At 42.7% G+C, this 20,424-nt stretch overlaps 1 protein-coding gene across 1 annotated transcript in view; it reads left to right on the forward strand.

Annotated features, from left to right (window-relative positions):
- Window positions 1-20,206, forward strand: part of LOC139923095 (nucleoprotein TPR-like) — a 30,097-nt gene extending 9,891 nt beyond the window's left edge. Inside the window, exons 18-55 of the mRNA XM_078287521.1 lie at window positions 258-420; window positions 715-849; window positions 1,680-1,820; window positions 2,394-2,604; window positions 2,712-2,902; window positions 3,000-3,140; window positions 3,273-3,389; window positions 4,287-4,490; window positions 5,510-5,685; window positions 5,902-6,049; window positions 6,159-6,296; window positions 6,706-6,837; window positions 7,212-7,342; window positions 8,317-8,527; window positions 8,715-8,864; window positions 9,389-9,502; window positions 9,765-9,869; window positions 10,268-10,480; window positions 10,624-10,662; window positions 10,824-11,012; window positions 11,383-11,494; window positions 11,849-12,042; window positions 12,940-13,010; window positions 13,259-13,458; window positions 13,637-13,831; window positions 14,475-14,578; window positions 15,099-15,173; window positions 15,367-15,609; window positions 15,701-15,917; window positions 16,693-16,895; window positions 17,437-17,508; window positions 17,686-17,777; window positions 18,108-18,217; window positions 18,359-18,457; window positions 18,716-18,857; window positions 19,042-19,139; window positions 19,268-19,378; window positions 19,667-20,206. Coding sequence (XP_078143647.1) covers window positions 258-420; window positions 715-849; window positions 1,680-1,820; window positions 2,394-2,604; window positions 2,712-2,902; window positions 3,000-3,140; window positions 3,273-3,389; window positions 4,287-4,490; window positions 5,510-5,685; window positions 5,902-6,049; window positions 6,159-6,296; window positions 6,706-6,837; window positions 7,212-7,342; window positions 8,317-8,527; window positions 8,715-8,864; window positions 9,389-9,502; window positions 9,765-9,869; window positions 10,268-10,480; window positions 10,624-10,662; window positions 10,824-11,012; window positions 11,383-11,494; window positions 11,849-12,042; window positions 12,940-13,010; window positions 13,259-13,458; window positions 13,637-13,831; window positions 14,475-14,578; window positions 15,099-15,173; window positions 15,367-15,609; window positions 15,701-15,917; window positions 16,693-16,895; window positions 17,437-17,508; window positions 17,686-17,777; window positions 18,108-18,217; window positions 18,359-18,457; window positions 18,716-18,857; window positions 19,042-19,139; window positions 19,268-19,378; window positions 19,667-19,728 — 5,449 coding nt within the window. The 3' untranslated portion in view covers window positions 19,729-20,206. The remainder of the gene's footprint in view (window positions 1-257; window positions 421-714; window positions 850-1,679; window positions 1,821-2,393; window positions 2,605-2,711; window positions 2,903-2,999; window positions 3,141-3,272; window positions 3,390-4,286; window positions 4,491-5,509; window positions 5,686-5,901; window positions 6,050-6,158; window positions 6,297-6,705; window positions 6,838-7,211; window positions 7,343-8,316; window positions 8,528-8,714; window positions 8,865-9,388; window positions 9,503-9,764; window positions 9,870-10,267; window positions 10,481-10,623; window positions 10,663-10,823; window positions 11,013-11,382; window positions 11,495-11,848; window positions 12,043-12,939; window positions 13,011-13,258; window positions 13,459-13,636; window positions 13,832-14,474; window positions 14,579-15,098; window positions 15,174-15,366; window positions 15,610-15,700; window positions 15,918-16,692; window positions 16,896-17,436; window positions 17,509-17,685; window positions 17,778-18,107; window positions 18,218-18,358; window positions 18,458-18,715; window positions 18,858-19,041; window positions 19,140-19,267; window positions 19,379-19,666) is intronic.
- The last annotated feature ends 218 nt before the right edge of the window (window positions 20,207-20,424 follow it).

Genomic DNA, 20,424 nt, shown 5'->3' on the forward strand with positions numbered 1-20,424 from the left:
AGTTCCTCATTTCCTTGATTTTGGTGACATATTTGTACTGTTGTTGTAGAGCATAATGCATCTAATTGGAATAACTAACTAGCTCATTAAGCTTGGCTGAGGTCAGAAGCACCAAAGGGCTCAACAACAGTTTGAGAACATGCAGGTTTGACCTAATCCCCTCACATTCCAGTTCTTCAGATAATCATTATTTTCTGTGTGTGTTTTCTCTCCTTTCTCTGTTTGTCTGCCTCCCTCTGTGTCTCTCTGTATGTCAGATATGAGATGCTCCAGGAAACGGCATCAGGCCACCGCAGAGAGATCTCCGCTCTACAGGACAGGAACCGCAAAATGGCCGCCACGACCCAGCGACACGAACACATCATCCACACCATGAGCCAGGACCTGCGACAGGCTAACGAAAAACTGGCACTGGAAGAGGTATGGAAGGGGATATGCAGGGAGCGAAGGTGCACGAGATATATAGAAACATGGATGGATAGATGAGCGCATATCCTTCAATCCTCCTTCAATTTTACTGTAAAAACAAAATACCTAATACTTTGAAGGTTGCATATCAATTTTTGAGTAAAACTGCTGCACTAATTACCAAAAAACTCGAAACTGCAAAATCCTGGAGGGACTGATTTATCCATTCTCACCGTTCCCTCCTTGCTTTCTTTCCTGTCCGCCCTTCTATCCTCTCTATCCATCCTATATCCTCTCTGTCTTTAGGTGCGAGTAGAGAACGTGACCAAAGAGAGAGACATGTTGAAACAAGCAGAGAGTCGCCTCAATCGGGAGAAGGAAGCCATGATGGCTGAGCAACGTAACCAGAACCTACTGCTCACCAACCTCAAGACCATACAGGTATTATACCGCCAATATTTTTATCTTCTCAAATGAAATACCTCAGGTTTTTCCATTTGATGCAATAAATAAAATGTACTGGAACAACTGGATGTCTGTAACTTAACATGTTGCACCCTCAGTCTCTATGAGTTGATGTTGAAAACCAACAAGACCTTGGGAAGCGAGAGTCCTGTTTAGTAATGTAATACTGAAGTAGAGGACATTCATTTACTAAATAATTAAGGCTAGACAGATATATCAGACCAATATTGGTGTTGGGGATTTGGATTTAAGTTTCTTGACTATCTTAATAATGAAAAAGCATGAACTGTGCATTTTTTGAGGCACAATGCTTATCAATTTCTTCTGAAATTAATTAAGGAAAAGGGCACAGAGAAATGTCAAAGATCGTCCTGGTCTATTTCTTCCTATGCGCTTGTGTTGAACACGGACCTGCAGACCTGATGCAGTTTGTTTTGATCAATACGACACTGGTTGTCTATGGGAAGACATTAACCTGAATAGATTCGAATGAGACATTTTGATCGGATTCCACACGAGTATGCATGAATATGTTTGTGTTGTTATTACTAGCCTGGGTTTCAATTGACAGATTTAGTGTCCCATGGTGTAAATTCTGCTTCAGAGGCTTTTCCACCCTGACAGTGATCAAATTCAGGGAGAAACATTGAATGCTTGGCCTTAAAAAAATCGGTCAAACCATATAAATAATGTCCAGATTACTTTATTTACTGCAGGTAAGTAACATGAATTTCTTGTGTGTTGTCTTATTGTGTACATGAGTCGCCCCATTGATGAGTGTCCCATTCTCTCTCTCACCCATCTAGTTGACTATGGAGCGTACAGAGACAGAGACTCGCCAGCGAATGAACAGCCAGATAGAGCGTCTGGAGGCGGAGTTGGTTGCCATGAAGACCAAGCTGGACCAGGAAGTAGAGCAGAGACACGCCCTGGGACGCAGTATGGACGTATGTATATATGTTTAATACACATGTATTCAAACACACACTAAACATGAACACATGCTCAGGGATACAGTATCAGTGGATATATGTTAAGGTTAGAGTGATATAGGGGCCAATATTGGCCTTTTATTACGAATCTTATGTCAGCCAGTGAATGTTGTTCACCTCCAATATGTTTGTTTTTAGTCAGTGGTCACAGCTTCCTCTACTGCCATTTAGCAGCAGCTATTATGTCTGTCATAGTGAGCATTTCATCGATTAGGGATGCCAAATGGCTCAAATGAACCAACCTAACTTGCAAACCTTAAATCACTTTCTCTCAGATTCAGTTATTATATCATATTTCATGTTATAATTTTATTAGTTTATTCAGTCTTACTCAGACACCTCTGCTCCTTTCCTTTATCCATCCCGCCATTCATCCCTCTCTCCTCTCTAGGCTCATTAATTCAAAGTTAAGAAACAACTGGACAATCAGAGTACTTTACAACAGAGGACCAATCAGATAATGATTCAGCAATCTAATTTTGTTACTCCTCCATCCCTCTCTCCATCACCCCCCTCCCTCCTTTTCAGGCCCAGTTACTAGAAGCTAAGAAACAGTTGGAGACCCAGAACACTTTACAGCAGAAGACCAGGGAGTTGTTGCGCAGTTCTGAACAGCAGGTGGCAACGCTGAAAACCCAGCTAGGCTCCGCCTCCTCTGAGGCCGCTACCTCGACAGCCACCCCCAGCAATGCCACCACCCCGGCAACCAGGGCCTCGGGTCTCAGAGCACCACTCAGAGGTAAGCAGCAGTACTGCAGAATGTGGCAGAATACTACTACTAGTGCTACTACTAATAAATAATAATCTCTCATTCAAACCTCTGCTTGTGTCTCTGAATGTTCTCAGCTCCAGCACAGTCAGCCTCCCAGCAGTCCGCCCAGTCAGATCGGGAACTTGTAGAGGTGAAAGGTCATCTGCGCGCCGCTGAGGAACAGAGCAGCGAACTAGCAGAGCAGCTAAAGAACGCTAACGCCACTGTAGAGCAGTACAAAGGCGTGGTGCTGACTCTGGAAGACAGTCTGAAGAAAGAGAAACAGGTATAGCTCTCTGTCCTCTCATTTCTTTTTCACGTCCTTCTTCTGCTCTTTTCTCACACACACACACAATAACCCCCCTTTCGGTGTCGTCCTTCAGTCGCGCTCCCCTCTGGAGGCCCGGCAGAAGCAGGCAGAGGAGGTGCAAAAGCAGCTGGAGAGGAGGATTGTAGAGGTGGAGAAGGAGAAGCAGCAGCAGCAGGAAGAGAGGCGGAAGGCTGTGGACGCTGTAGAGAAACAAGTAGGGCTATTAAAACACACACAAACACACACACACACACCCAAAAGACTACACATGTAAACACATCTACTGTTACTTCCATGTAAATTTTCTTAGACATTGGTAGTTACTTTCTTTTGTTCTCTTGTCTAGGTGTGCGAGCTGAAGCGCAGTCTGAAGGCCAGCCAAGCAGAACAGCAGGAGGCGCTAGAGAGAGCCGCTGCTGCTGTTACACAGGAGCAGAAGGCTACACAGGACAGCCTGCTGCAGGTTTAGTAACGCCCATCTACACACATACACACACACCCTACAAAAACCTTTAATTTCCCAAAAATCAACTTTCCAGGAAGTTTTTGCCAAACTAGTTGATTTCCCCACTGAAGCCCTTATATTTCTAGTTACTGTTAGAACTGGTTTGTAGATACATGAGGCCAATATTGGCCCTTTTGTTAAAAATGGGATATCCACCTCTGATATGATGGATATGATGCAGTTTGATTGATGACATATTCTAGAATTGATCAATACTACACTGGTTGTCTATGGGAAGTGCTTAACCTGAATTGACTCTAATGCGACATTTTGATCAGATTCCATTTTATAAAAACGCGCAATTGGAGATAGGAGATTTCTGCAAGGCTCTGAGTAAGCATTATTTTGGCTGCATTTTTATTGATGTTTCATTTAGCGAGCTCAGTATCTTTGTGCTAACAGTGAAGTATCTTACTCCATTTGCTATGAGCTAAGGATGCTAGCATTGGCTAACTTAATACTGCAACATTAGCTGACTATTATACTCACTTCTGATTAGCGCTGTGTTTTTTGATGCAAACACAGCTCATAACAAATGGATTACCTCTTCAACATACAACGTCAAGTCCTTCATTGGGCTACTTTTATAACACTGCCTCTCTATGCTAGTGTTACGATTCCAGATTTTTGTCTTCAGTACCAGTGCTAAGTTTTAACATCTAAAAACTCAATAGTACAACAATACCATGGCAAACAAGAAAAACCATCAAGCAATGCCACAGACCAACAGCCACTGAGATGTTTTGCTAAGTTACCTGTGTTACCACATTGACTTGGACAGCTTTATAGCAAGATTTGTACAGGAGTTTTGATGTCTGTTGATATACATATACACTTCCTCTCTCCACCTCCCAGACCAAGCTGGCCGGAGAGGCGCAGGCCAAGTATGAGCGGGAGCTAATGCTCCATGCCGCCGACGTGGAGGCCCTGCAGGAGCTGAAAAAACAGGGACAACAAGGAGCAGAGCGGAGGAGGGAGCTGGAGGAGCAACTCAACAAGATCTCCTCCCTCCTGCAGGAGAAAACCGCCACCTCGAACACACTGGAGAGACAGCTGAAGGTACGAGGAGAGAGGAGATGGTAGCCTAGAGAGAGGAGAAAGAGCTGAGAACAGAGATAAATAATAATAATAATAATAATAATTGATTACATTTATATAGCGCTTTTCTAAGTACTCAAAGATAACCTGGAGAAATGATTGATGGTAGGAAGAGAGAGGGATCAGAAGGCAAAAGAGGAAAACTGAGCAAGAGGGAATCCAGGGAGGAATGGAGGAGGCAGAAGGGAACTGAAGGCTAGGGTGGAAACTCTGGTTAGATGTGTATATATGGGGTTGAAATCAAATCAAATATCAGCCAATCAGTGTTGTCCGCCTCTGATATGATGCAGTTGGTTTGAATATATATTTATTGTAGAATTGATCAATTCTATACCAGTTGTCAATGGGAAACCCTTAACCTGAATTGATTCCAATATGGCACTTTGATAAGATTCCACACAATTATACATAAATATGTTATTATCTTATTATTATTCTAGGTTTCCACGGAGAGTTTTAGTGTTCCATGATGGTCTAAATGCTGTTACAGAGACTTTTCCACCCTGACAAGAATAAACATCTGGTGGACACACTGACTACTTCTTGTAGTTTTAATGAATGTTTTTGGCACAAAAATGGCCAAATTCAAAGATAGTGAATATTGTCACAAAATATCAACTTTCAGGTCCAGTCCAACAATTTAAGTATCGGTATCAGCCTTCAAAAATCATATTGGTCGAACCCTAGTGGATGAATTACATGGAGTATATTTTACAGCATTGCCTACATTTTTGTTTTGTTGTGTAGCACTCCTAAATTTTGGAGCGCTACCATGTAAAAGTAAATTTTGAGCCCTGCATGCATTCTCTCATTGAGACAATTTCTAGTGAATTAAATCATAGTGAAATTTAACTTCTTTTCATTTTGCTGAGGACCCCCGGGTGTCCCTGCACACCACCTTGAGAACCACTGCTCTGTGTAAGCTTTGTTTTCCGATCGGCCATAACTGTAACTTTACTCTGACTCTCCCGCCCTCGCAGGAAGATCTGTCCAATCACAATCGTCGCTGTGAGGAGCTGGGGAAGCAGAATGGCCTCCTGCACCAACAGATGGATGAAATGGCCACCAGGAGTCGTCAACAGCAACAGCAGCAGCACCTCAACCTGTCCTTCAGTGAGGAAGGAAAGACCACCGAACAGATACTAGAAATACTCAGGTAATACTGCAACACTAAGAATGACTGTGTATTTGTGTTACTGCACTTGGGAGGAGTGGTTTGAGTTCTGGACATAAGAAATGCAGACTCTTTGGTAAAGAGAGGACACAACGACCCTCTGTCTCTACAGTGATCATTAACATTTTAAAGTTTCATCTAATCAACTTAATTCTAATTTGACAACCTTGATCTATGTCATATGTTTGTTTTTTGTAGGTTTGTTCGGCGCGAGAAGGAGATTGCCATGGCTCAAGGTGAGGCATCTGAAGGAGAAGCTCTTCGCTACAAACAGAGAGTTGAACACCAAGACAGAGAGCTGAAGGAGCTACAGGACGCTCTGAACACTGAGAGGGAGAAGATGCAGGTAGGGGATGGAGGGATGGAGAGATAGATGGATGGATGGGAGAAAAGATTAAAAGAAGATTGTTGATCGTAATTGATGTCCGTCTGTTTGACCTCCCTCCCTCTATTAGGCTACTGCGAAGACTCTGTCCCAGCAGGAGGAGCAGTTGAAGAGGATGGAGAATATTAACGTTCTCCAGGAAGCCCAAAGGATGCTGAAAATGGAGAGAGATAGACTGGAGCAGGAGCTACAGCAAGCTCAGGCTAAAGTAAGACCCAGAACTACATGTCATGGTTGCTGCTGTGCCTCCCATTCATTTAGCATTAGCTGTGGCTAGTTTTTGCTCTTTGCTCATATTTGTGTAGCTACTACCAAAGAACCAAACCATGCATTCCAAGCACTTTGTGATTTAGGCTGGCAAGGCGAGTGTGTTTTTACGTAAAAGTCTTGCGTAGTGCAGCTTTAATGTAAAAAAAAAAAAAGGCGCTGGCCGTTGAAGTAAAAAGTGGAGTAGTGTGAACAGAACAGGCAGCTCCTCAACAGCCCAGCCCCTTGCAGACCTATACTCATCTACACCACACTACTACTACTACTACTACAAAGTGGAAATGCAGCTATCCTTAAGCTCGTATAAAGCTCACAGCTTCTCCCCCTTTCTGTCTGTGTCTGTCTATCAGGTGAGTAAGCTCCAGTCGGACATCAGCCCACTACAGCATTCTTTGTCCCAGCTGTCAGACAGAAATGGCTCCCTGCAGGCTGATAACAGGATCCTGGAGGACGACCTCAAACGATGGAAGGCCAGGGCACAGGTAACTAGGAGTGTGTGTGTGTGTGTGTGTAATTTTAACTATTTCTGTATTGTGTATTTGTGTTTTTGTATATTTTTATGTCGTAAATATTTCTTGTTCGTTTCTTTGTCTCGGTTAGTTCTGCTGCTGTTATTTTGTACACTCTGCATACATGCTTTTTCATATATTTTCATACTTTTCATTCATATAGTTCTACTTAATACATTATTGTGCTGTAATTGTCAGTTTTGTTATGTTTAATACCCCTCATTTGCTCCATTTTTTCTTTCCTGTATCCTTTTACAATTTTGCTGCTGCTGCAACGACCCAATTTCCCCACAGGCATCATTAAAGTTTGACCCTTTTGGTGTTTGTGTGTGTGTCCATCCCTACAGCAACTGGTGAGCCAGCAGAAGGACAGCGATGTTGAGGAGAGACAGAAACTAGCCAGTGAGAGAGAAGCTCAGCAGAGACGCATCGCACAGCTAGCCGAAGAGACCGCCAAGCTAAAGACTGAACTGGCCAGGTAGAATATACACACAGACAAACACACACACACACACACACACACACACACACACACCATGCATACACACACTCAGTAGCAAAAGCTCCAGGAAGGCCAGAGTGAGCCCAGGGACTTATGGTAATCATGGAATAATAAGAACAATAATATTTTCTGCTCTCTAGGACCAGTTTCTGTTGTAAATCTGCCCAGCCTCAGTTCCAATCTGTAAGGGATTCAGTAACCAGATTGACCCCAGAAATAGACTTGAGAAATAAAATAACTAGGAATACACCCTTTTTTTGGGGGTCTGATTTTTTTTTAATTTTTTTATAATGGATTGTATCACCAATCAGTTCAGTGATTGAACTGATGCATTTCAGCCTGACTCACAAATAACAGCACATCATGTAAAAGTGCACAGTAAGCACAAACAGTAAAAATTCTATCTAGCACTGTGTTTAAACTGTTTGTTCTTCTGGCTGCATGACATTGCTGCTTGTGGAACCATGTGGAAATGAATCATAATTTTCATCCAAAGAGAGGTATTAAAAGTCTGCAGGATAGGCTGTGCTTTCTTTTCAATACATTAAACTGTATCTAATAACACAGCATCAGAAATAAATACATGCAAGCTGTCAGTGTTTTTTAACAGTTTAAAATAGTGAAGGAATAACCTGTGGATGAATGAATAACCAATAATCAAACTGTTCAGAAAGCAGTGAAATGAAATGACCGAGTCTGTATGAAATTGAAAACAGAAAGGCTCTTAAAGAAGCGATGGGCTTGTTCTTTATCAAAAAATAAAGATTGTATTCAGTAACTGTCAAATGACACATGAGCATAAATAGTGAATGTAGGCCTATAATGTGATTGCACAGTTCAAACAATCAATTTAGAATGTCTGTCGGCTGATTATGATCAGTGAGTTATTGATCGGTGCATTCATAAAAATAACATTTAAACTGATATAGTTATTATCATGTGTTGATCAGATCCAGCGCCAGCAGTAACTCGGCCCAGTCTCAGCTGCAAGCCCTCAGAGACTCTGTGGCCCGACTCACTTCAGAGAGAGACACGGCGAAGAAAGACCTGGAGACAAAAACCAACGACCTCCTGGAGAAGAACAAGACCATCACCCAGGTCAAGAAGATCGGACGGCGTTACAAGACCCAGTATGAGGAGCTCAAAGCCCAGCATGACAAGGTGGGACTGTGGCTGACTGTTTTCTTTCCAGCTGATTAGTTAGTTAGTTGTGCGTCTACAGGCCAGTGTAGCAGGGGACCCTTATTGCTTTATCCGCCAAACACAAATTAACCAGCATCTGGAGCATGGCAGGTTTTAATTTTGGGCCCTGTCTGATTGTGCTTGTGTGTATGTTTGTCTGTTCCAGCTGGTTGCAGAAACAGCAGCCAAATCGGGAAGTGAGGCGGGGCCGAGCAAGGAGGTGCAGCAGGAGCTGACTCAGGCCCAGGAGGAGCTCAGCAAGGCCAGAGAGGAGCTGAACAGGTTTAAAGAGGAGGTGCAGAAAAAACAGGAGGAGGTGAGCAGCAACTTTTTTTAAGCTTCCATTAACCCAGCATAGGATTATGGAGCACTTTTGCTCTCTTTTTTTTTGTTGTTGTTGTTGTTGATTTACATGCATACAGTTCTACACATTCACAGCCTGGAGCTGCCGAGTACAAGTCTCCTGCTTTTCTTGATGATTATGTTTTTATTACGATTGTTACATTGCATTTCCAAAATTTTGCTTTTCAGAAGTAGCCATCTGTACTTGTTTTTTCTTTTACAATGGGTTTTTCATGAGTCTTATAGCCTCTTGGGTCAGGAACCTTATTCATCTGAAAAAAAAAAAAAAAAGTAAAATCATAAAAAATATTTGATATGAGTTAATATGATTTCACTTGACATCTGTTTTATGGCGCTACTGTGTTATTAGGTTGGCCCATATTGTCCAAGGCAAATTTCCTTGCAAGTTTAAATAAAGTTTTGTGTTGGGCTTGGCACTCTTAAGCCCTACTTAGCCCCACTGTAGGAAATTGTCTATTGATTCATTTATTCCACCAGGCCCAGAAATCCCAGCAGGAGTTGGAGGAGGCCCGAAGGGAAAACCAGCAGACTAAGGAACAAGTCAAGGAGATCCAAAACCAGCTAGCTCAGAACCAGAACCAGCTAACACAGGTACTCCTGAGTACCTACCAGCAAGTCTATCTGTAGCCTGGCCAGGACAACTCAGGCTAATACAGGGTTTCCCCTGGCTTTTAGAGAGGTTTATATGTGGAAGGTTCCACATGGGAATAGGGGGCTCTAGACTCTTTAACGGCACATAGTGAATTTAGATAGCTATCCATTTAGAAAACCATATGTGAGGAAAAGACTTTAGAAATCGAAGAATCGCTGGTTCTGTCATGTCAGCTGTTTTAACCGTGTGTTGGTTCTGTAGATCCAGTCCCAGTTGACCCAGACCCAGACTCAACTCCAGCAGAATCAGAACCAGCTGACCCAGAGTCAGAAAGAGCTCCAACAAGCCAAGACCCACACCCAACAGGTATTAAATACTAAAGATTTTCATAAGTCATTTTGTGATCACAGCTCTTAAAATGGATTTTTCATTTGTGGTTGAGATTGCAATGTTTGGCTTGCTGTAAAACATGAACGCAAATGTAGCATTCACCGAGTTCATGTGTGTTCAGTGTGAAGAAACTGAGCAGGAGCAACCAAAGCCTACAGAAATCTTCAATCATGGCATCTTGACGGTTTCACATGAGTTTTAATGCATAGACACTTTCAAGTTGTTGTACCATCAAGTCGTTTTGTCACTTATCCCCATATGATATGAATGCAGCATTAATCCCTGAGGCTCCAACCAAAAGCAATTCACCCAGTCCCTGTTACAACCTGCAGGTCCACATTAACCCGCCTAATCTGCTTAATTCTCATTTACAGCTGCAGAACCAGTTAAAATCGTCCCAGTCTCAAGCTCAGGCCCGTCAGAACCAAATTCAGCAAATCCAAAGGGAGCTCCAGCAGGCTAAAGAAGCCCTTCAGCAGAACCAAGCCAATCAGAAAGAGCTACAGCAGACCCAACTAACCAATCAACAGAGCCACAACCAAGAAGTCAACACTCTGAAGACCTCTCTCAGCCAATCAGAGAGCAAGGTGAGGTGGCTTTTCTCTATATACAGTATATTTATATATATTTATCTGCTGCTTTCTGATGTTTAAACCTGAGGTTTATGTGCTATAATAAAACTAATAAACAAATAACTAATTAATCTCTATTTATCCTTCCCTCCTAACAGGTGACTGAGTTGCAAGGCCAGCTGGACAGCCTGCAGAAGGTAGGGAAACTATACTAAATTATTTTACCTTTAGGATTTATTTCTTCCTTTCAATCCCTCTGTCTCCATTTCCCCTCATTCTGTTGTTATTATTCCACCCTTTCCATGTTTTCATATTTTCTCCCTCTTTTATTCCCTCCTTCATCTTCCCTCTTTGTCAGACGGTTGGTGAGCGTGAAGCAGAGGTCAGGCGTCTGCAGGAGCAGCTCACTGAAGCTAACCAGGCTAACGAAGCTAGCCAAGCCACCCAGGCCAGCCAGAGTTCCCAGTCTCTCCAGGCTAGTGATGCTAACGCTGCTGGTGATGCAAACCAGGCACTACAGGAGGAGCTGGCTAAACTCAGACAGGAGGTACTTCAGATGTTGATTTATTACTATTCTTGTCTTAAACTTAAATCTTGTCTTCTCAAAATGAACAGATTTTTTTTTTTTTTATCATACACTGGTCACTGGTTAATTTTACCACATTGACGTCCATTCATTTTTGCTAAGCAACAATAAGTTACCAGTGGTTCAGCTTTTACCCACTGCCATGAATCATTGTCTACATGTGGAAGCAATGTATGCTCTCCTCTAGGTGTTTAAGCAGAATCTTTTTCTTCACAATTAAAGGGTGCGGTGAAGAAAAATTAAACTAAAATTCAGTTCATGGAATTGTTCAACATAATGGTTAAATGAAATGAAACGGGTTAAAATGAGTTGTAATGTTGTTGTTCTCTAGGTGTCGGAGCGCAGCAGCAGAGAGGAGCAGTTCAGACAGCAGATGGCTGACAAAGAAGAAAAGACCAAGAAGGCCTTCCTGGGAGCCAAGACCAAAATCAACCAACTAAACGGTAAGTTACACTCATGCACACACACACAGAGCCAAGACTGTCCAATTAAACAGTTGGAGATGTCCTACTATAGTTAAATTCATAGTTGGATACCTTAACAGACTGTTAACAGTTGTAATTTTAAATAGTCGTTAAATTCTCCTTTCTGGCTTATGGAAAGCTTACCAAACTTGAACTCTGTAATGGATGGAATTTAAAATGTAGCATAGTATAATACTTGATTCAAAGCATACTTAAGTAAGAGTAAAATGACTGACTACAAAATACACTAAAACAAGTACAAGTATACAAATAAGCACCAAAGTTACAGTAAGGGGGGTAAGTGTAATTTGTTACTTGCACCTTTACCTCCAGGTGCCAAGGAGAAGCTCTGTCATGAGATTGAGGAGCTGAAACAGAATAAGGAGGAACAGGAGGTGAGAATGAGCGCCCTCAAGTCTCAGTATGAAGCACGACTCCTTCGACTGGACAGAGAACTGAGGGAGCTGAGAGAGACGCAAACGCACTCTGACCCCAGAGAGGAAAGCCAGGACCAGAGCGTTTCAAAGGTATGGGCATTGACATTAAGGTTCGGCTGATAGTTTTGTTTTTTTTAAGGCTGATGATGAGATTTTTGTATTGTAGCTGCTGATAGCAAATATTTTGTGCTGATCTTTCAATTTGACCATTTTCATGACATGCGATATTCAATACTATAGAAAATATTGCGATATTCGATATTATCGAATATCACCAAAGCTTTTTTCAAAGTTTCACAGTCTGATCATATTTGACAATATTTGTTTTTTCCACCACAAATGACACCTGAAATGTGCACCGATGCAGGATATCAACCAATGATTTCGCAGAAGTTTCTTCTCCTTTTTACTTGCAAAGAGTTACAAATGATCTGTTTTTAACAGTGTATGCCAGTAAATATTCTGTTTAACTTCTGCTTGGTCTTAGTGCAGCCATTGATCACATTTTGGTTTATTGTCTTGGATATCTTGTGTGAATTATACACACTACTCTTTAGTTAAAGTTTGCTACCAATTAAAACAGCTCCAGTGTACCTACTGTACAGATTAACAATAACCCTCCAATTTTCAGTTAAAATGTGCAACAATACTCTATGTCTTTTCTCTAAATATATCATTGCTATATTAACTGTATTGCATTCTGTAGCCCTTGTGAGTTGCTGTCTATCAACAGATTTTAGTATTTCCCTTGCCTGCTGATTTTGATTAAACTTGCATCACTGGAAGGATTCTTTTGTGGGGAATCTAACCCAGAAACTCGGAGCAAGAAATCGGACCAAATGAAATATCAAGGCAGATCATTGCGGCTGCTATTTGTGATAGCAAAACAAAAACAAACCTCTGTTTTGAGAATGTGCCATCACAATTTCATAGTGATGAGAAATGTAATAAAATCTAAACCATGTCTGTGTGTGTCTCTGTGTGTAGGTGGGTGATCAGCCCAGGTCAGCAGACCAGAGACAGATATCTCTGAAGAATCCTGCCCAAGACAGAGGAAGGTAATACACACACACACACACACAGATCCCATTGAAATCCCATTGAAGTCCCATTGAAATGACAAGGATAACTAATGAATAGGAATGTACTGGAATACTACACTGCACCAATACAATTATGGTTTGACAGCATTCCTCATTGAAACCAATCGATGAAAAGTGTCTGCTGAAGAGAAATAACAGACTAAAAGTCAAAACAATCCCAGTATCGCAGGATTAATTTTATTCTTTAACTGTTTCCCTGTCAGCTCCAGTCTGTCCGACCCTCCCACCGCCAACATCCGCCCCACCACGAGTACTCCGTCTCCCAGCAACAAGCCGAGCCCCTCCCCCGGTAACAAGGCCACGCCCCGCGCCAGCATCCGGCCCATGGTCACACCGGCAACCGTCTCCATGCCGACGCCCACCGCCACTGTCATGCCGACCACGCAGGCTGACAGCCAAGAGGGTAACAGAGAAAGACGAATGAAATCGGTCGAGCCTCCTAGGATGAGACCGATACATGGAAAAATCCCATATTTGTCGAACCCTAGAGCTATACGTGTGTTTCTACCAATGGAGAAGTCTATTAATAACATACAGTATATATGATGTGTCAGTGTGTAATATAGTGTTTCTCTCTCCAGCACTGATCAGCGCTGGCGGCTCTGTGCACTCCACCAGCTCCAGTCTGGTGAACACACCCACTTCCATGACTCAGCCGACCAGCTCCCAGGCCACAGCCTTTGTCCAGCCCACCCAGCAGCAGGCAGCCAATCAGGAGGCAGGACCCAGTATGGAGGCAGAGAGACCATCCACGTCCACCACTCTGATTGGAACAGGTGAGCAGGATGGGAGGAGCCTGACAGGAGCAGAGCCATAGAGTTTGGTCAGGTTGTGCTGTTCGGGTCATATGGGAATAACCGTTGGAAGTTTTCTGTAGACTTTAGATCTCCTGATGCTCCTGATCAGCTTTTTCCACAGTTAACACACATGAACTTAGTGATGATACATCTGAGTTCGTGTTTTACAGCAAACCAAACATCACATTGTCAACCACAAACCAAAAATCCTTTCATTTTGTACATATTATTTGAAATGGACACATGACACAGGTATTTCCTTCTTGGTAAGAATTCAGGAAGTCAGAGAAATCGGGGTCCATTGCCAAACCCCATTCCCAAGTAGAATTTACCATCTGAAAGCTGAGGTGAACAGTATTTTCTAGTAGAATTTACCATCAGAATGCTGAGTGAACAGTATTTTCTATTAGTGTTTACCAGCTTAAAGCTGAGGTGATCAGTATTTTCTAGTAGGAACCTCATATTTACCATCTTTCCCATATGACACGAATGCAACATATGGGCACCATGTTGCAGCTCCATGTCTAGAATAAAGAAGTATTGGTTCTGAATATGTAACATTGTCCTCCATAATGTGTGTGTGTGTGTGTGTGTGTGTGTGTGTGTGTGTGTGTGGTTTCAGCAGGGCCAAAGCGAGGCAGGGAGGAGGAGGAGGGCGGACCAGAGAGTTCACACACAACTCCATCTACCAAGAAACTACGATTAAGACAAACGATAACACTGCAGGTATACACACACATAAACACAGCGAGACACCCCTAGATTGACCCCATCAACCAACCAACCAATATCAATAATAAGTGACTTACAGTATCGTATTAGAAATATTTGTAACTTGAGTAGTACATCATTAGTAATGACATCAGTTAAAATTCATAAGTGAAGAATACAATTGCTAGGACATCATTTGTGCGCCATAATCTGTTATTAATACATGTATATTTTGATTCGCATACAGTCCTAAATTGTTAACTTGAATGATAACTTGACGGTTTACTGAAGAGTTTGTTTATGTATGTGTATGTATTAACATTAGGTAATCATGTTCAAATCATGAACTAGCAATAGTATTCTTCACTTATGAATCAGATATAAAATGTTAACTAATGTCATTTTAATGAAGTACTACTCTGTTACAAATGTTTATATAAGTAACTCATTATTGTAATTTAATCCATCATTTGTTGAGGCTTTTAAACTGTTACCACTTCAGCTGTGTAATACTCTGTGTGTGTGTGTGTTTCAGGTGGAGGGTGATGAGGGGATGGAAGGAGAGCTAGAGGAGGAGAGAGAAAGACAAGACTCAGCTGACGACAGCCAGGTCAGTTACCAATTGATACAACTTGGATACAATTCTTTCATCAGATAGCTAACGTTTGGTGGCATTGCTGAGGTGGGAGCTTGCAGTTTGTACAAAGTAGGGTTTCATTAATATGGATTTTTGAAGACAAACAACAAACACTAGTAAATCAAATGGTATGCTAGAATTGACTGAATATACTTTGTGTGTGTAGGAGCTCCCAGAGGAGGGTTTTCCAGTCCTAGCTGAGGAAGACGAGGTCGGGGAAGGAGATGTGTCCCAGTCCGTCCCCTCCGATCCGATGACCCCTCAAGCCACCAATCAGGAGCGGGACGTCATCGTGATCGACACGGACAGCGAGAGCCGTGAGAGCAAAGAGGGAGAGGAGAAAGACGAGGAGGAGGAGGAAGAGGACGAGGAGGAGGAGGAGGAGGAAGAAGAAGAAGAAGAGGAGGAGGTGCTCCTCTGTTCTGCTAACTTGCCAAATGTTTCCCGGCTTTTATCTGTTGTCTTGGAGTTAATTTCCCACCCTACTGTCTCTGCCTCAGTATAAGGAAGAAGAGGAAGACGACGAAGGTGACGAGGACGCTGGGGATGGAGGGATGGGAGGAGAGGAGAGTAATGAGGGGAGCAGAGAGGCAGAGGAGGAGGGAGGAGAGGAAGAGGAGAATGAAGAGGGGGAGCCATCAGAAGCCACCAACGCTGAGGAGAATTTGTGCGGACCCTCTTCAGACTCCCATCGGCCCTCTGAGCCCTCCCACAGCAGTAAGCAGCCATTTTAAAGCCGTAGAAAAGTTGACATCATAACATCACATTAATTTTGAGAGGTTAGTATAATTAATGTAAACAAATGAGACCATCTGCGAGAAGATTAGCAGCCTCTATTGGCCTCTACACTGTATTTTACATTGTGAGCCACTGGATCAGATTTGGAGGGAAATCTGCTGGATTGCTTTATGGCACAAAACAGGAAGAGGGCGCTGTTCTTCCAGAGCAAACGGAGATAAAGCTGAAGAGTTTCTGGTAATGGCAGATAGTGGAAAGAGTCAAAGACTGATGGGAAAATCACTTCCAACATATTGATCCTCTTCAGTAAAGAAAAGACAATGGTCTCATTTGTTTACAGTAATTATACCAAGGTATCACAATTAATTTGATAATGATATATTGATGTTTAAAAATGCTACATGTAGCATCTTGAACTACCCCCACTACTATATCAGGATGTGACAAATATTAGTAATGCATTTCATATTAAGAATGTATTTAGCAAGGAGAAAAATAGCTAAAATGCTAAATTAGCTATAGTCCAGTTAGACTCTGCTAAAAAAAACATGGCTTGCAGTGAAGCTAACATTGGATAACTTGAAAATATGGTGGAACTGTACATGTAAGAGTGATAAAAATTCAAACTTCTATGAATTATTCTTTTTATAAAACACTCTTAAAACACTCTTAAGGTGGCATGTCATGCAATTTTTCTTAAGTTTTTTTCATTTTGAATATAGCTAATATCAGTGGTTGGTTGATTTTGTTGCAGGTGAAGGCAGCAGCAGTGCCACGTCAGAGTCCGACCCCCCCAGAGACCATGTGCACCTCGCCCCCGCCTCCTCCTCTGTTCCCTCCTCCTCCTCCTCCTCCCTCACCCCTCGCCTCCCCCACCCCCGTCGAACCCCCCACTCCCTACCCCCACGACTCTACATCCAGCCTCCTGCCGCAGAGCTGGGACCCCCACACACACAGGTACACACACACACACACACACACACACGCACACAAGCTGCAAGTCCTACACAGTACAAACAGCCAAATTTAAGAGGTGCAAAGTTCAGGGCCTAAGTGCCTTTACAGTATTCCTGTGATAGAATTATCACATATTATCACACGGAGAGGTTCCAGGAAAAGAAGTAGAATAGTAGAGAAGAAGTAGAGTGAGTAGGGAGTGGAAATCATTCAGTAGATGTAATTACAGGACTGCTAATTAAAGCTTTGTGCAAGAATGAACACACACATGACGTTTTGGTGGCTTTTTAGAAATGCTTTTCACCTAAAATATTGTTTTTGGTATTATCCTAAATCTTTTCCTGTTTCCTATTATTTGCCTTGGATGAAGCTCACTCCCCACAAAAATCAGCAATTCAAGTTTTTAGAGTTGTAAAGACTTTTTATTTATCACCCCAAGATAATTAGACAGCATTTGAGAAGGACAGGTTAGACACCTACTACTAACCAAATTTGCAGTCTAGTGAACACACAGTGATGATGTGTGTGTTTGTCCATCCAGAGGCAATCCTCTCAGATACGCCGACCATCACTAGGACGAGGACCTCAGCTAACCCCTGGGATAGGAAGTATGGTAAGAGACACTGTGTGTGTGTGTGTTTTTTTGGTGTTAATGTTGGTGTTATTGGTTTTAAAACATGATATTCTGTGTGTTTTGCATCATTTGTCTAAAAGAAGCTCATAGCATGTCAGGAAAAACATCTGCATTTGTAGTACTAATTGAGAGTGTGTGTGTTTGTGTGTGTTGCAGCAACATTTCTTTGATGACGATGACAGGATGGTTCCCAGTACTCCCACTCTGGTGGTCCCACACCGCACTGATGGCTTCGCCGAGGCTATACAGTAAGATGCACACACACACTTTATTCGGACTATACAGTAAAACCTGCACACAATATATATTTCACACACACTGACAGCTTCACTAAGGCTATGTTCAGCATTCCCACTGGTCATTTAATTCCTGGAATATGAAGGAATTTAGAGTTTGTATTCCACACAGGGAAAGTCAGGGAATTTTACAAATGGATCACTTTATAGGAATACAGCAGAATATGTTTTATAACTTGTTTAACACATTTGTTGCATTAGCTGGTGGTTCCCAGTCCAACTGGAGTGGAAACCAGACTAACTCTATGTCTCTAACTTTATGTCTCTCTATCGTCTCCTTAGTTCCCCTCAGGTAGCAGGTCTCACCAGGTTCAGGTTCGGACCTCCAGAAGACCTGCTGCCTCAGACGTCAGCCTCGCACTCTGACCTGGGACAGCTGGCCTCACAAGGAGGTACTGCGCACACACACACACACACACACACACAAAACACACACACCCCTAATCAAAGCTGCGAAGTCTAAATCTTAGTTTATTCTAACATCTTTCTGAACGCCTAATCTTTTCTGAAACACAAATGGTGTGTGTGTGTAGGTCTAGGTATGTATGAGTCTCCTCTGTTCCTGGCCGCTCATGATGAGGAAGGGGGAGGAAGGAGCGTCCCCACCACACCATTACAGGTTGCCGCACCAGGTAACACACACATACACACACACTACATTACACACATCACATCGTCCATGGTTTAGATACACACACACACACACAGCTAATCTGACACCGATACTTTCACACAAATTTCTTGAATTTCCATTCCACTTTGAGTGCTTTACATAGATTTTAGACCAAAAGTCCCCAAATAAATGTATTTTGAACTAGTTGTGTAGCACAAGAAAATGCGGCAGAAGTCAGGTGGGTGAATATTGTTGGTTGACACTCTGTCTCCGTCAGTGACGGTCTTTACAGAGTCTCTGCCCTCAGACAGCAGTGACAACATGGCCTCCCAGTCCGTTCCCATGGTCACCGCCTCCACCGGAATGGCTGCCGCTGCCGACGACGGAGACGAGGTCTTCATGGAGCAGGAGGGGGAGGGGTGAGCCTCTTTTGAACCAAACCATAAAAATGAATAAAAATAAAAGTTAAATCTCTCTCCTTCGCTACCAGAAAGCCGCTCACTGCTCCCCCCACTGACTGTGTGTGTGTGTGTGTGTGTGTGTGTGTGTGTGTGTGTGGTGTGTGTGTGTGTGTGTGTGTGTGTGTGTGTGTGCGCGGTGTAGTCCTAGCGTCGAGTCTTCTTTAGAGAGTCAGACAGACATGGAGTCTACAGGGCAGCAGAGTGATGACGCTGGTCTGCCATCTACCAGCCAGGACCCTGGTAATGTATTCCGCTTTACTGACTAGAAGTTTAAGTTAACACAAAAAAACAGAATGGCAGGGAGGGGAAACGCCAAAAGTTTAGTCTCATCTAATCTACTTTCTCCTCATCTTTGGCTTCGCTTGCAGACACCAGCAGCGCTACTCAGCGGCGCCCCCTGGCAGGCCAACCTCAGAACAGCAGCCTATCCTCCAGAGGCAGAGGAGGGAGGGAGGCCAGGACTACACTCATCCGCAGAGGTAAGACTCGGGGACATATTTGGTCTTTTAGTGTCTCAGGCAGGATTACACCGCTGCATACCACACAAAGGTACTGCAGTCATGTCACAGAGCAGGCTCCAGTCGCTGGGATTGTAATGATGAAGCAGTTTATTGGAGTTCATTAAGCAGAAAGCAGCATACACACAGATACCACATCCATTATGGGGAGAATATCATCTATTTAGTACTGCGGGATAGAATTGATCATTTCAGTCGTCGATTACAAATGGAACAAAGCCTGACTGCTGTCTCTCCCTCGCTTTCCAGGTGGTGTCACATTCTCTCGAGCAGGAAGAGGAGGAGCCATGGGCCGAGGGAGCGTCCCCTAGCAATGATGTCATCAGCAGGAGCCCAGACAGCTCAGCTCAGGCAGGAAGAAGAAAGACATTGCTCTCTTTCCGCATTAGTTATTTTGATAGAGAGGGTACTCAGTGCAGTCGTAAGTTTCCCTAGAGTTTTCTGTTTCTCTCAACCTTTGGTCTTTATCCAATCAAAATCAGTAATCACAACATTACAGAGCGATATGAGAGCTTTTTGTGATCTTTCTTCCAACATATTTAGTTCACTTTGTTCCATAATTTGGTTTTCAAATATTTTAGTTGTTTTGTAATTTTGTTTCACATATATTCATGATAGCAATTCTAGTTTTGTAATTTTATTAGTATGTTAATTTTGCTCTGTCATTGCGCTGTTATGTTGATACATTTTTGTTCCACTAATAAAGTTGAATAATAAGCAGCGTTGTGTGGTTTTATAACCAGAGTGGAGGCCAAAGAGTCAGAATGGATAGAAAGAGCATTTCCATTCAGAGTGATGAACCTGCACACTGAGGATGGCTGCCATTCAACATTAAAGACACAAGGAAACAGCATTTTGATGGTGTTTTGCTTCCAAAATTCAACATCTTTCCAATTGAAACAGGATGTTGGGGCGGGACATAACTGTTCAGAAGTGGACAGGTTGGACCAGAACAAGCATGGAAAGTGACTCAGTGGTTTGTGTATAATCTTGAGCTTCACACATTT

This window comes from Centroberyx gerrardi, chromosome 13 (assembly GCF_048128805.1).
Source record: "Centroberyx gerrardi isolate f3 chromosome 13, fCenGer3.hap1.cur.20231027, whole genome shotgun sequence".
In the NCBI taxonomy this organism is placed as follows: domain Eukaryota; kingdom Metazoa; phylum Chordata; class Actinopteri; order Beryciformes; family Berycidae; genus Centroberyx; species Centroberyx gerrardi.